The sequence below is a fragment of the Leptopilina boulardi genome, unplaced genomic scaffold (genome assembly GCF_019393585.1).
Source record: "Leptopilina boulardi isolate dan_hultmark-lab unplaced genomic scaffold, ZJU_Lbou_2.1 LbouV2_32, whole genome shotgun sequence".
Taxonomy (NCBI): domain Eukaryota; kingdom Metazoa; phylum Arthropoda; class Insecta; order Hymenoptera; family Figitidae; genus Leptopilina; species Leptopilina boulardi.
In genome coordinates, this window is record NW_026137885.1 from 533470 (window position 1) to 550168 (window position 16699).

A 16699-nucleotide genomic window follows, 5' to 3' on the forward strand; every position below is an offset into this window, starting at 1 on the left:
TAAGGACAATTTTCTTTTATTGAATATAAAGGAAAAAAAATAAAAAAAAAATAATAAAAAATATAAAAAACAATGTTTCTATAAATTGGGAATTTTGAAATTCAGGTCAAGGGTTCTTTTTTTAAAAAAAATAACCAGTTCTGATTTATTTGACCCCCCCCCCTTCCCCCCAAAAAAAATATAATTCATTTGGGTCGTATTCAATATGTATCTTATCTGGAGAATTATATATATATACCCACCTATCCGGTCCTATCAGTCATTCTATTTGGCCCTGATTTCGTCTCTTCATTTCAAGGTTTTTTTTGGATAACTTTCATGAATCTTTAAGTAGATTAAATTTGCCAATTTTAATAATTAAATTTCAATATTAAAAAAAGAAAAACTTACCAATATACCAGTCAAATATTAGTTAAAAAATTAATATTATAAATATTAAATTAAAAATTACTAAAATGAAAAAAAAATTTATTTGATTCAAATAATCGATTACTTGACTATTATTATCAAATAAATAACTTACTTGAACCAAATAAATAACTTACTTGAACCAAATAAATATTTACTTAAACCAAATAAATAACTTACTTGAACTAAATAAATATTTACTTGAACCAAATAAATAACTTACTTGAACTAAATAAATATTTACTTGAACCAAATAAATATTTACTTGAACCAAATAAATAACTTACTTGAACCAAATAAATATTTACTTGAACCAAAATAATTTTTATTTAAACCAATAATTTCTGTATTTAAAACAAATATCATTTAATTGACTCAAAAATTATTTGATTCAAGTAAATATTTATTTGGTTCAAGTAAAAAGTAACCGATATTATTTGAATCAAATAATTTTTATTTTTTTTCTCAATAATTCTAATATTTTAAATCTTTTTTTTAAAATAACAAATTTTATTACTCCAAAAGAAGACAAATTCAAAACTAGTAATTTTTTTTTTTATATTGATCATCGGGATAAATCGAAAATAAAGACTTAAATGTTGTTAAAAATTGAGTTCGATGATTTTATTCTCGTTCGAGAATATACAGTAAAATATAATTCAGATATAGATGTAATAATTATATCAAATTATTATGTAACTTACGTATGCTGTACGATTCCTTATTGTCTGATAGTTAAATAACAATTAATAATAATAATAATAATAATAATAATAATAATAATAATAAAAATAATAATAATAATAATTAAATATATTAAGATTTCTTTTTTTCACGATTAAATTCCATTAGAAGTAAAACTCCAGGAACACTGGTATATATTTAACTGAGCGCATAGTTCGCATATAGTTATATATATTCACAGATTTATACACCATACCACTTCACTTATATAATTGTCGAAATATCTCTTCAAATTAACATCTGATGTTATATTTGAAAAGAAATATATATATCCATGTTTTTAGTTTTTTTTTTTTCTTTTTTTAAATAAATAATATATTTCTTTTCTTCATTATCAAAAACATTATTATTTTCATTGGTACGCGCGAAATATTTGCAATTTCACACATCATTGGCAAAAAATAATAATAATATTTAAAAAAAAAAAAAAACTAAAATATCGTAATTCTTTCATTAAAAAAAAAAAAAAAAAAGAATCACATTATAGTTTTGGGAGGTACAATACTGAACATTTTCAGAATCATCATCATTTTTTTTTTTTTTTTGCACTCATTTCCCCAGCCAGAATTAGCTATATTATCGAGAATCAAGATCATCAAGATTTTATATTATGCAAAAAATTTTTTTTTTAAATAAGTTATCAGTACGTTTTGTGATAATAATAATGTTTATTTTTCACTCGAGTATTTCTCAGATTAAACTATATATTTGATATTTTTCTTTTTTCATTATTTTGCAAAAATTGAGATTTTTGTTTTTTTTGATAAAAAATTATTCTAAAAAAAAATTTTATTTATACCACAGAAAAAATCTGAACTCAAAATGAGTAATGCTACTCAACACTGAAAAAAGGGTTTAGTATTAACAACCAAACGTTTGGTTGGTATGTAAGAAACCAAAATTTTTTTCTTGAATCAACAAAATTTTAATTGTCTCAACCAAAATTTGTTTGACACAACCAAAATTAGAAAAAAAGGATTTTTATTGTCCTAACTAAAGTTTTATTGAGACAACCAAAATTTTTTTGATTCAGCAAAAAAAAATTGGTTGCTTAAATACCAACCAAACGTTTGGTTGTGAATACCAAACCCTTTTTTCAGTGAATTTTTAAAGTATAACAAAAATATGCCTCGTAGATGGCGCCACTTTCTATGTCGTTTGGTTCAATTTTGAACTGAGTAACAGGTTTTTTTTTCTCTGTGTAAATAAAATATCTCGAGTGAGATATTAAAATTTATTAAAGATTAAATTAATCCCATAGAAGATTAAAATAATTCAATTTTTTGCGGATAAAATTTTTCTTTACAAAATTTCATTTTGGAATTATTTTGATCTTGAATGGATTAATTTTGTGTTTAAATCAATATTTTGATATTAAAAATCAATAGAATAGAATGATCTTAATTGAAAAATTGGGATTTAGTACAGTATAGAAACCTGTGGTTGTGTATACCTTCATTATCATTGTTCTATCTACACAGGGTCCAATTTATCCACAAATTATTTCGAATTACAAATTCAAAAGCCCATTTTTTTTTTTTTTTTTTTCTTCTTCTTCTTTTGCCATACAAAAACATGGCGTCCAGCGTCACTTCGAAAAAATTAGTTAAATTTCCAGTTTAAAACTCTTTTTTCTTTGCTTTATCAACTAGAACATTGTCATGATAACTGATTTCTTGACCAGCAACAGCGGGATGAAGATAATGTGGTTCAACGTCAATTTTCTCCTTAACATCAGGTTCCAATACCAATGAATGATGTGGTCCCCTATGCATATGTGTTATTGGTGCATTATGATGTGGTATTTGAGGAAGTTCAACGTCATCATCATCATTATTATCATCATCATCAACAGTTGGCAATTGTGGTTGATTCGATTGATTTGTGTCAATTTCTTCTTTAATATCACCATTATTATTGTGAATAATTTGTTGTTTATTTTCTTTTAATTTATCATCATTAACATTACCACCGCCAAGATTTGCATATTTACGTAATAATTCCTGTAATTTTTCCATATCAAATTCTTCGTCTTCAAATTTTGAAAATAATTCTTTTGCCTTAAATTCATCAATTTTTGCCGATTCTTTAAGTTGTTTAAATAATTGACGAAATTTTTCATTAGCCTGAATATCTCTTGATGTATTTTTCGATGAATTAAGATTTGGATTTAGAAGTAAATCAGGTGTTTCATGAATAATATTCACATTATCGAGATTATCATCGGATAATGTTTGTAGTAGTGTATTATAATCGGGTTTAATTTTTGATGTTTCTAAACAAGAACTGCATGAACAATTTGTGATAATTTGTACCTTCTTTTGCATTGTTATTGGCTTATTGTCCTCATCTTTACAATCGAGTGTTACCTGAAGAAAATAATTTTTATTAAAAAACAAATTTTACTTTTTAGAATTTTGTGCGGCCTTAATCCGGTAACAGATATATAGAAACCGTTATACTAAGGACTTTTTTTCGATTTTTTTTTTTTTTTTTTAAACTAACCGTATGCCAGACACTGTCCAATGGTTGACATGAATCACAATAGGGTCGAATCAAATCACCAGGTGCTGATGGTTCACTGTGTGGTACCATATAGGAAAAACAAGCACCAACACAAACATTGTTGTCCAATTCTTGTGATGAACATTGTGGCCAAGTGACTACCTGCTTAATTTGTGTTGTTTTGCACCAACTCTGTTTATCAGGATACAAAACAATATTGTGCACCTAAAATTCAACAAAATATATATAATTAAAATTTTACCATAATTTTATATTCTTTTTTTTTTTTTTTTTTATCAAATATACCTTATGTTCTCGATGAGCATAAAGCGGTAATGAATTCATCAATAGAATAATTAATAACGTTAAATTCCATAGTGATGTCATTTTTATCTGCAACAAGAAAAAAAAATTTTTTTTAAACTAAATACAATTTTTAGTATTAATTTAGTATTGAGGGGGTTTTTTTTATAACTTTTATACAATATTGCAAAATAATTAATATATTTTAACGAACACTCTTTTACTACTATAATCCTATCGATTTATTCTGATATGCGAATGAATCAATTTCTATTGGAATTGGTACATAATTTTTCGGATCGACAACCGTTTACGTCATCAAGTCGACGAAAAAAATCTTTTTACTATTTAAATTTAACAATCTTCACACGCAACATTGATTTTCGGGCCCGGTCAAAATGGCTGGAATTGAAGTACTATTTTGTAGCTATGAAGTCCTCCCGAATAAAAAATGTTAATGAAAAAATCCGCCAAAATTAATATAGTTTTTGAGATAAAAAATAAAAAAAGGTTAACGAAAACGAAAAATTGAGATTCTAAATAAAGTTCCTGAATGTTTCTAAAAAGTTTTAAGCATTCATAATGTAACAACTTTAAGGATTCCCAACCAAAAATTTCAGTATTATACCATAGTTAACTACTGGCGCAGTACTGGTTCAGTATTGGCTGCCGAGGCTGGGCAGTCAATTTCATTGAAGCTAATGGAAATTTTTGAAAAATATTTCAATTGTAATAAAAATTGTAATTGTAACAAAAAAATATTAAAATAATTTTTTTTCAATTATTTCGCAACGCAGTTACTCTCTAAATCTGAATTAGTAAAAATGTTTACTAATTTAAATTAGTGACATTGTGCTTCTAAATTAGTAAAATTTTACTAATTTTTAGTAACTTTTACTAATAATTAGTCCGAAATTTCAATTCACCGAATTTTTAAAATTTTTTCCAAATATTATAATTTGTCCCAATTTTTAAAACGACAAATTTTCATTTGTCCGAAATTTAAGAAAAAGTTTCCAAACAAACAATAATCGACAAAAAGAATTTGGCGAAAAATTTTCAAAAATATTTCATCAATTAGAAATTATCAAGAAAATTTGTGATTGGTGAATTTTTGAAAATTGCACCGAAATTTTTATGTCAATTTTTTTGTTCGGCCATTTTTGTAATTTCGGACAAATTAAAATTCGGCGTCATTAAAAATTCGTATAAATAAAAAATAGGACAAATTGAAATTCGTATAAATTGAAATTCGGAAAAATTTAAATTCGGCGTCATTAAAAATTCGTGTAAATAAAAAATCGGACAAATTTACTTTCTACAAAGTTACTCTCTAAATCTGAATTAGTAAAAATGTTTACTAATTTAAATTAGTTTTTTGCTTTAGAATTAGTTAAATTTTACTAATTGTTAGTAAAAGTAAAATTAGTAAAATTTTACAAATTCAGAAGCAAAAAGTGACTGACTAATTTAAATTAGTAAACATTTTTACTAATTGAGATTTAGAGAGTACAATAAATTACAAAACTACCAGTACTCAGCCAGTACTCAACCAGTAGTGGTTACCAGTACTGGTGCCAACTCTGGCAGCCAATACTGGTAAAATGTTATTATCCCAAAGTTACGCCAACTCTGGTGCCAATACTGGGTGCCAATACTGCGCCAACACTTGTCAGTACTGCGCCAGTACTGCGCCATTGGTAATTTTTTTGATTTTATTCTTGAATTAAAGTCAACAGTTTAAGGGACGTAAAACTGTCCCACAATTGTCCCAAACGTGTTTAAACAATTAAAAAAATATATATAAAGTTATTTTTAGGCAAACTGTAATATTGTCATTCGGTTAGAAAATCTAAGGGACAAGTAGAGTTTCTTATACATGTCCCAGAAATGTCCCAAAATATTTTCAGAGTATTTAGAAACTATTACAAAAGAGATTTTCAAGTAATCCAATGATAATATATATTGTCTAGCAAGCCAAAGGTATAGGGACCAGTCTTGTCCCATACATGTCCCATAAGTGTCCCAAAAATATTTTCAAAGTATTTAGAAACGATCAAAAACAGAGTTTTAGTGAATCCAACTATACAATATAAACTGACTACCAAGTCAAAAGGATTAGGGACAAGTCTTTTTTCATGTATGTCCTATAAGTGCGACCAAAATATTTTATCAGAGTATTTAGAAACTATATTACAAAAGAGATTTTCCCTAAACCTTTAACTCGATAGACGATATATATTATAGTAGGATTACCGAAAAATCACTTTTAATAGTTATTTATTGAAAATATTTTGTGACACTTATGGGACATGTATGGGACAGTACTGATCCCTATACCTTACGCTTGGCTATACAATATATTATAATTGGATTACTTGAAAATCTCTTTTTGTAATAGTTTCTAAATACTCTAAAAATATTTTGGGACATTTCTGGGACATGTAAGGAACTGTACTTGTCCCTTAGATTTTATAGACGAATAACAATATTATAGTTTGATTGCCTACACAGAAAATTAAAAGGCATTAAAATAAGAAGCGTTGCAGCTTATTTTAATGCCTTTTAATTTTCTGTGTAAAAATAACTTTATATATTATATTTTTTTAATTGTTTAAACACGTTTGGGGACAATTGTGGGACAGTTTTATGTCCCTTAAACTGTTGACTTTAATTTAAGAATAAAATCAAAAATTTACCAATGGTGCAGTACTGGCGCAGTACTGACAAGTGTTGGCGCAATATTGGCGCAATATTTTGGGACATTTCTGGGACATATAAGGAACTGTACTTGTCCCTTAGATTTTCTATATAACCTAATGACAATTTATATAGTTTGATTTCCTAAATATAACTTTATATATTATATTTTTTTTTAATTGTTTAAACACGTTTGGGACAATTGTGGGACAGTTTTATGTCCCTTAAACTGTTGAGTTGCGTTTGCGGGGTCCTTTTGAATTAGACTCTTTTTTTATTGAATTTTAAACAAAATAATTTTCTCATTAAAATTATTTTTCACGGCCATATATATTATTTAATTATTCTTTTTGTTGCAAAACAAAAAATGCTTAGCAACACCGTTGCTATGGGAAAATAAGTTCGAAATAGAAAAAATGACACGAAAAAGGGAAATTTTTTTTACTATTATATATATATATATATATATATGAGGATAAACATTCGCCCTAGAAGAATAATATATATTTTTTTATATATTGCAAATTTTTGTAAAAGAGAATTTTTTAAGTCACGTTTCTTTTGTTCAAGATAGAAAGGAACAAGTAGAGAGGGTTATAAAGATTAAACGATCCTTTTTTGGAAGTCAATCGGGGAATTCAATCGGTGTCCCGAGAGTCCCTTAAAAGGGAGACCGTCATTCCTCGTTTGAAATTCTTGTTTCTTCTCACTAAAAGTCTGTCGTCTCATCATCCATGATATTTGGCCACTGGTCAATTCCCATCACAAGGAATTTGACATTTTTTCCTCTCTCTCTCTCTCTTTAGTATTTTTAAAAGACGAACCCTTTTTTTCCCCCTAATTTTATATTTGCGGAAAATATATCCAATTTTTCTTTATAGATTTTTTTTTTCATTCCTTTTTTTTTCTAAATAAATCCTTTTATTTTTTTTTTGTCCACCTCTACTTTCTTCATTTTAAAACTACTCTTTATTCTCGCGCGCGAGAGATCTCTGATCTCTTCCATTTCTTATTTCGAGTTCCAAGAATCGAAGACGGGGCAAGAAGGGGTTTGTATCTCGGGTAACGAAGGTGGTAACAGACGTGTACAAAACGTGTATTGTGGGAGGAGTATCGGGGGAATAAAAAAAAAGAGAAAAAAAAAAAAAAAAAGGCAAAACAGCAGAAAGAGCATCCAAGAGACATTTCTCGTGTATATACAGTGAATACGGACTAGCAAGAAGGCGCCTCTCAGTGATGTGTGCTACCAATTTTTTCTCACCTCATTTCACTGCACACCTTTTACTTTTTTTTTTTCCCACTCTATTTTTTTACATTACCAATTTTTTCCAAGCGCTCATGTTTTTATATAAAAAAAATTTATAATTATATTAAAAAAAAAAACCGTTTCTTATTTAATCGTTATAGAAAAAAAAAAAAAACAAGAATTGTTTTCTCATAAAACATATTGACTATAAACTTTTCTGACAACCGCGCTCATAAGATACAAACGGTTATATATATATATATATACAAAAAAAAGGTGCAGCCCACGAGAAGCATTTGAGGAGGAGTGTGAAAGTGAGCGATGAGGCTTCTTTATCATGTTTCGTCTGGGCTTTTGCGGACTGTCAGAATCACCTTGTTTCAAGAGCCCCCCTTTTCAATGCACTTCCGCCAATTTTTTTTTTTTTTTTTTGGTACTCTGGCTAATTTTTTGAAAATTATTTCGAAAAATTATATTGCTAATTAAATTTTTTTAAATTAATACCTTATATTAAATTTCTTTTTCCTACAAATATAGAAAACGATATCAAAAATTAAAAAAAAAAAAATTGCTAATAAAATGAGAAAAAAAAAAAGTTCATGGTAGCAGAGAGGCGAGCAGAAGTTAAACCTCTCTTTGTTGCTGCGCCACCTTCTCTTCTCGCCTTTTAAGTTGAGGGTTCCAAACAGGCGGACCTCCGGCAAGTCCCGCGTGTGTCTTTGGGACCGAAATGACTATACGTCCAGCCGCGAGATTAATTTGATTTTCAACCAAATTTGACGCGCCCTCAAGCCTCAGGGCACCACAAAGGGCGCCCGCCCAAATGCACTCCAATCTCAATTTCTTCTCTCGTATAAGAACTTTTTTAAAAAAAAGGGATGAGATTTTTTTTTTTAAAGGTCATTTTCATGAAATTTAATAATGTTTTAATTTTCCTCCTTTAGTGAAAGCCACAAAGAAATATTTATTCAATTGTTATATTAATTTTTTTTTATTTTTAGTATGTAGATAAAAGAAATAATTTTTTTCTCTATATATATATATATATATATATATATATATATATATATATCTACATCAAAAAGTTTATCACTTCATTTGCATAAAGATTCGTTCCATTCCATATATATTAGATAAATTACAATCGATTTCTGAAATATGAATCATATGATGTATTTGAGAACACCATTAAAATTTTTTAGACACATAGTTGATTTCTTCTTGAATTTTTTGATAATTTTTTTACTGTTTAGTGCGGATTCTATACTAAAAAAATTAATTATCTCATAATAATTTAAATAGTTTAAAAGTTTTTATTTTCTCGATATTTTGCTCTTATTTTATGTGGTTTTGTATATATATATATATATAAAATATACGTATTGTAGTACTGCCGGGAGGTGAAAAAGTGAGCGCAAATCGCGTGGCTCTGATCGTCCAATGAAAATGCTCGCAAACACGCGTGTTTTATACATAGGAATCTTAGTATCACCGCGTTCCTCAAGCAGCAGCCGAGGTCCCGATTCCTTGGTCAGGAATTTTTCCTAAGGCCCATTCTACAATAATTTCCTTGATTTACGATTTTCATATTTACTTTCATCATATATACATTTATAATCACTATATACTAATTTTTAGTTATTTTTTTAGTTTTAGTAAAAAAAAAAGATATTTCATTTCAATATTATACTTGAATTTTTTTTAAATACTTAAAAAATTAGTGAAAATTTCTATTAAATTTTAGTCATTTCTTGCTAAAACTTTAGTTTAAAAAAAATTAAATACTTTAAAAATTAGTGAAAATTTCTACTAAATTTTAGTCATTTCTTGCTAAAATTTTAGTTTAAAAAAATATTACTAAATCAGATAGTAATATTTTACCAAAAAAAATTAGTGGATTTTTTTTTTTTTTTTTTTTTACTAATTTCTTGTCATTTTTACTAATGCTTTATAATAAGAAAGAAATTACTAAATCAAATAGTAATATTTTACTAAAAAATTAGTTATTATTATCTACTAATTATCTACTAATTTTTAGTCACTTTTAGGGTTTCATTGCGCAGGCCCAAAAGCCACAGTTAGCATAAATAATCGTTACCGTTAGTAACCGTTTCCTTAGCAACGATTGCTAAGAATTTTTTCCTCATCAACGGTAATATTAATTTTGGCCACGATACCCTGCAATGCGCCTGCTTCTCTCATATTTTTTAACTAAAAACTTTAGTAAAAAAATTATTACTAAATCAAATTGAATTTTTTTTCCCTACTCTCTAAATCTGAATTAGTAAAAATGTTTACTAATTTAAATTAGTGACTCACTTTTTACTTTAGAATTAGTTAAATTTTACTAATTGTTAGTTAAAGTTACTAATAATTAGTAAAATTTTACTAATTCAGAAGCAAAAAGTGCGTCACTAATTCAAATTAGTAAACATTTTTATACTAATTCAGATTTAGAGAGTAAAAATTAGTAAAAATTTCTGCTAATTTCTAGTATTTTTTTTTCTTTTACTAAACCATTAGTAAAAAAAATATTACTAAATCAAATTGAATTTTTTTTTTCCCTAAAAATTAGTAAAAATTTCTACTAATTTCTGGTATTTTTTTTTCTTTTACTAAACCTTTAGTAAAAAAAAAATATATTACTAAATCAAATAATATAATTATTTTATTTAAAAATTTGCTGAAAATTTTCTGCTAACTAGAATTAATGAACAAATACTAATTCAAATTGAGAGAGTAATTATTTTGCACTCAAACTTTTTTTTGCAAAATTAATTATCAATTAATTGTTTCAAATAAATATTTGCCGCATATTCGTACAATTTTGTTTTATGAACGTAGAATGCGCTTTTATATATATATATATATATCTAGATTTGAAAAATTCTACTATACATAAAAATCGTTTTCTTAAAAAAAAAAAAATATAAATAAAAATTTTTTTTTTTAAATATAAAATCGTATTCCTTGTGACGTCACTATAATCAATAATAGAAAATCTGAAGAGCGTTTTTGATGATCACTGTTTCGTGTGAGCTAATATAACCTTGAATAAATTTATATGTAAAATTTTCAGTTTGTCGACAAAATTAGCATATATTAAAAGAGAATTTTTTTTTTCTTTTTAGATATTTATTTACAAGAATTGCGTGCTTCTATTTTACATTTAGAGAAAGAAAAAGAAAGAGAGAGAGAGAGCAATTGGAATTAAGAAATGCTTTCGGGATTTAGCAATATCAAAAATTTAGTCGAAAAGATTATTTAAAAAAGAATATTATACACGGTAAAAAAAAAATCTTTATCTGAAACAACGATATGTTTCATCTAGATTCTACAATAACGAAAACTTTCGCTGTTTTTAGTGAAAAATATCGTTGTTCCAGTGAAACTTCTGGTAAATTTTGCCTTTGTGAAATCTGATTATTTTCATTATCAGATCGTGCGGGCAATTTTTGCAATACAATTATATGCATTTTGGATACTCTTTTTTTTTAAAATAAATATCTTCAATCGTTACTTGCATGTTCCATCTTCTCGCTTTCTTCTTTTGTCTCTCAAGACTAAGAATTTTTATATCGAGAAAAACAGCACAGCTGAAACGAGTTTTTGGTCGTTGAGACGAGATCGATACATTGGAGCTTGACCGACGAGACCACCTTGGTTATTGTTGGATCCTGAAATTTGATCTGGCCTTAAGGCGCTCGTATTTTCAATATGTACATATGTATATACAATAAATAAATAAAAAAAAAAAGAAAAAAATTTGCCAATCTAATGAAATCAGTATATATGAATTTTTCCAGATCGCGGAATAACCCATTCAAGGCAACTAATAAGGGGTTCTCTCTATATATATATATATAGGATGAGAAAAGCGCGAAGCAAAAAAAAGGTCTGAAAAAGGCGGAGGTATAAAGTCTGTGAGTAGGCGGGAAAGAGGGAGAAAAAAAAGGGTTTGCCAACAGCACCGGAGGATGCCCTGAAAACACGCTGGACGTGTGGCGCCATCTCGGCTTCTTTTTTTTTCCTCTCCTACCCCCTTTTCGGCGTCTTACTGCTTTTGTTTCTTCGCCCATACTAATTCTTTCGCGAATGGGGCCGCCGCCAAATGGGAGAGAAAGAGAGAGAGAGAAAGAGAGGGAGAGTAGGAGAACGCGCCACGCTGGGTCCAGCTGAAGACCCAAAAAGGCCCCGTGCTACACACATCGTCACTTTATGTGCAAGCACTGTTTCTCATTCGTGTGCGGAGTGACCACGACTCTCTTCGTCGGACCACATACCTGCAAAACGAACGCCCCGAAACACTCTTACAGGGGGGTACACCCAAGAACAGGTCGTTAAAATGTAATGACATTGTTGTTTTTAATGCTTGCCTCTTTAAAACGGTCGCCCCCCCCCTTTGCTTCCTCTATCACAACCTTTTCTCATCATTGACTTCCTTAATTCCCCTCTTCTCTATATATAGCGCTACTGTTGAAACAATTTAAGAATCAAATTTTCACACTTTAACATTTTTATCTCCAGCAAGTACAATATTTTTGAGGTTATGTGATTTACACTTTTTTTTTGTTCTTTTCTAACACACGTGTTGTAACACACACTCACGTGAGTTAGAAAAGGACAAAAAAGTGTAACCATATCAGGGCCAATAGTTTTATTTACACAGAAAATTAAAAAGGCATTAAAATAAGCTGCAATGCTTATTATTTTAATCCAATTTTGCTTATTTTAATACCAAAATTGGATTAAAATAATAAGCGTTGCAGCTTATTTTAATGCCTTTTAATTTTCTGTGATGACATTAGTTACTGTGGCATTAGTTACTATGGTGTGGCATTAGTTACTATGGCATTAGTTACTGCGGCATTAGTTACTGTGGCATTAGTTACTATGGCATTAGTTACTGCGGCATTAGTTACTATGGTAACAGTTAGTTACTATGGCATTAGTTATTATCACAGAAAATTAAAAGGCATTAAAATAAGCTGCAACGCTTTTTATTTTAATTTTGCTTATTTTAATACCAAAATGGATTAAAATAAGCAAAATTGGATTAAAATAATAAGCGTTGCAACTTATTTTAATGCCTTTTAATTTTCTGTGATATTTTCAGCCATTAACTCACTTGAGTTGCAATAATTTTCCCTAAAGACGGCGCTAGTATCATCGCTAATCAAAACACGGCGAAATAGAATTAGAAAACAGGTTTTACCTTAATATAAACTTTTTTTTTATCAGGCAAAATGAAATAAAAAATTTTATTGAATATTTTTTGATATAATAAATATTTAATTATTTTTTATAAATTTGATACTCTTTGTATATTTTCAATTAGAAAAATCGAAAAATATAATCTAAAATTTTTTTATCTTTTCATCTAAAATATTATCAAGAATTCGCAAATACAAATAAAAAAATTTAATATTTAGAGAAATTGACTAAAATATACAAAAAATATTATACATTTTTCTTTAAAAATCAATGTAACATTATAAATATATAAGTGAAAGTTTTAGATATACACATAATATGTGATTGTGGACACACACACACATGTATACTGACCTCCTCCAACGTTCTTTTCCATCATATATATATATATAAAAAAAATAGTTATTCTCATAAGAAAACCATTAAGAATTAAATCTCTAATTGAAGTTCATTTTTCTTAAAATCAAGTTTTAAATATTGAAAAAAGATTTAAAAACCAAAAGAATTGATAACAAGAATTAATGTGAAATTAATTCTTAATTGAAATTATCAAAATCTGAATATTTACCAAATATTTTACCAATTATTTCAATTATATTTTTGCAAAAAATAGAAATTATAGTAAAAAAATGTTGAATTGTTCAGAAACTCTATATATACAAAATGGCAAGATATATCTAAATCCGATCCTGTTTCAGGAGCGAGAAGTGGAATCGCGACAATAATTTATGACGATCGAAGACCTTTTTACAGCGATACATCAGTAGCGTCAGAAATAAAATTAAGATTGCGCTTTTTGCACGACATAGTTCGTTTTCTTCCTTCCTACCTGCCTACCTTATTCTCGCGATTACGACGTCAACTTGGTATCTGCATCTAACATTCATTTCAATCATTTCGGAAAAATGGCGGAAAACTATTTTTTTTTCACAAGAAAAAAAAAGAAAACATTTGTGATCATTTTTTTTCTCGAATTTATCCAAATCCGTTATGAAATGATTGAGCGCGTGCTCAAGCTGATGAACCATGACAATGCTACTTTATTCCTATATATATATATGTCATGATATACTATAATGAAGAATAGTCAAGATCTCTCTTCAAGAGCATCATGTATTAAAAAATACAGGTTTGGAAAAAGAGAAAAAAAAGAATGAAGAGTTGAAATAAAAAAAAAAAACCAAGGTTTGTAACACCTAAAAGTGAGATGATAACGATCGCCCTCCAGAGAGTGAAGAAAAACAAAAAGGTTCACACTTGAAACGTAATAAGCCAGGTCCTTCCTGCTGTGAAAGGATGAATTTGAAACTCACCTCTTGTGGTGTTTTTGGATATTCTCCTATTCCAGCATCTGCTGCACTTTATTTAATTCTAAATCGTCTTCTCTTTTTTGACAACCTTAAATATCCTTCAAAGGAGAATGCTCTGATGATTTGATCACTACTGAGGTACTCCCATGTTAAGCTTCATTTGGCACTTAGGTGGCGTCCTGTTCATACCACAACTGCGTATTACGTACTGTGTACACCGCGGTGAGTACATAGGCCCGTTACCGGTTTAACTGGACGAACTTCACCCCGTAACTCTTTTGCTGCGTGGCTAGGAGCAGAGTAGGCAACTCTTGGATAAACCGAAGGGGCCTTACTCAGCCTCACTAGAATCGAGACTGAACTCGACCAACTTGAGCTCTGAAACTGCTGCTGCCGATCTCTCGTCTTCCTCCTCCTCCTCCTCCTCATCTTTCTCCTCTCACCAACGATATGACTCCATGCCGCCACCTCTTGCTCTTGATGCTGCTCCTCCTTCTTCTTCTTCTTCTTCTTCTTCTTGTACCTTCGATTCCTTGCCGTTCCCGTTTTCTATAAAAGAGAAAAACCTCCGATGAAGGGATAAAAGAGATAAGAAAAAGAACTATTTTTGCCATACAAAAGATGTCTATGCAAATAAAAAAAGAAATATAGAGAGCGAGGACCATGCACTCTGAAAAAAGTAAAATCGCCCGAGGCCTTTCACCTCGAACCAGTAAAACTGGAGTGCTAAATGTATATATATATATATACGTTTGTCATATATAGCCTCAAGAATAAGTTGTAGATATACGCATAAATAATTACACAGGCCGGTAAAATTTTCGACCAAACAAAAAGAATGAAAGAAACAAAATATTTCCAAAGCATTATGAATCTGAATCTGATCAGGTTGTCGAACTCAAGTGTTAAAAAGAGACGTTTTTTGATCATGTTTGAGGTCATGTAACAATTTTTTTTCTCTCGAAAAAGCTGTTACAGCATCCGAAAGTGCTGGTCTTACCTTTTAAAATGCATTTTGAAAAAAATTTTTATTCGGCTCTGTATTTCATACAAAATAATTTTTGTTTTAAAAAGCTGTTACAGCTTACGAAAGTACTGGTCTTACCCTTTAAATTGCATTTTGAAACAAATCTTTATTTGGCTCTATATTTCATACAACATAATTTTTGTTTGAAAAAGCTGTTATAGCATCCGAAAGTACTGGTCTTACTCTTTAAAATGCATTTTGAAACAAATCTTTATTTGGCTCTGTATGTCATGCAACATAATTTTTTTCAAGAAGGTTGTTATACAGCATTCAAAATTACTGGTCTTACCCTTTATGGATTTTGAAGCATAACATAATCTTCATTCGGCTCTGTATGCCATACAACATAATTTTTGTTTAAAAAAATCTGTTACAGCATCCGAAAGTACTGGTTTACCCTTTCAAATGTATTTTGAAACAAATCTTTATTTGGCTCTGTATGTCATGCAACATAATTTTATTCAAACAGGCTGTTATACAGCATTCGAAAGTACTTGTCTTACCCTTTAAAATGTATTTTGAAACATAAGAAAATCTTTATTCGGCTCTGTATTTCATACAACATAATTTTTGTTTGAAAAAGCTGTTACAGCATCCGAAAGTACTGGTCTTACCCTTTAGAATTCATTTTGAAACAAATCTTTATTTGGCTCTGTATGTCATGCAACATAATTTTATTCAAAAAGGCTGTTATACAGCATACGAAAGTACTTGTCTTACCCTTAAAAATGTGTTTTAAAACATAAAAAAATCTTTATTCGGCTCTATATTTCATACAACATAATTTTTCTTTGAAAAAGCTGTTACAGCATTCGAAAGTACTTGTCTTACCCTTTAAAATGTATTTTGAAACATAAGAAAATCTTTATTCGGCTCTGTATTTCATACAACATAATTTTTGTTTGAAAAAGCTGTTACAGCATCCGAAAGTACTGGTCTTACCCTTTCAAGTGGATTTTGAAACAAATCTTTATTTGGCTCTGTATGTCATGCAACATAATTTTATTCAAAAAGGCTGTTATACAGCATCCGAAAGTACTTGTCTTACCCTTTAAAATGTATTTTGAAACAAATCTTTATTTGGCTCTGTATGTCATGCAACATAATTTTATTCAAACAGGCTGTTATACAGCATTCGAAAGTACTTGTCTTACCCTTTAAAATGTATTTTGAAACATAAGAAAATCTTTATTCGGCTCTGTATGTCATACAACATAATTTTTGTTTGAAAAAGCTGTTACA

At 28.7% G+C, this 16699-nt stretch overlaps 1 protein-coding gene across 1 annotated transcript; it reads right to left on the reverse strand.

The window, feature by feature from the left end:
- Positions 1-1632: 1632 nt before the first annotated feature.
- LOC127284222 (uncharacterized) lies at positions 1633-14823 on the reverse strand. The gene is made up of 4 exons (XM_051309554.1): positions 14434-14823; positions 3964-4050; positions 3658-3882; positions 1633-3521 (listed from the first exon to the last, which is right to left on the reverse strand). The coding sequence occupies exons 2-4, from the start codon at positions 4042-4044 to the stop codon at positions 2772-2774; spliced, it is 1056 nt and encodes a 351-aa protein (XP_051165511.1). The 5' UTR covers positions 4045-4050; positions 14434-14823; the 3' UTR covers positions 1633-2771.
- Between the last annotated feature and the right edge of the window lie 1876 nt (positions 14824-16699).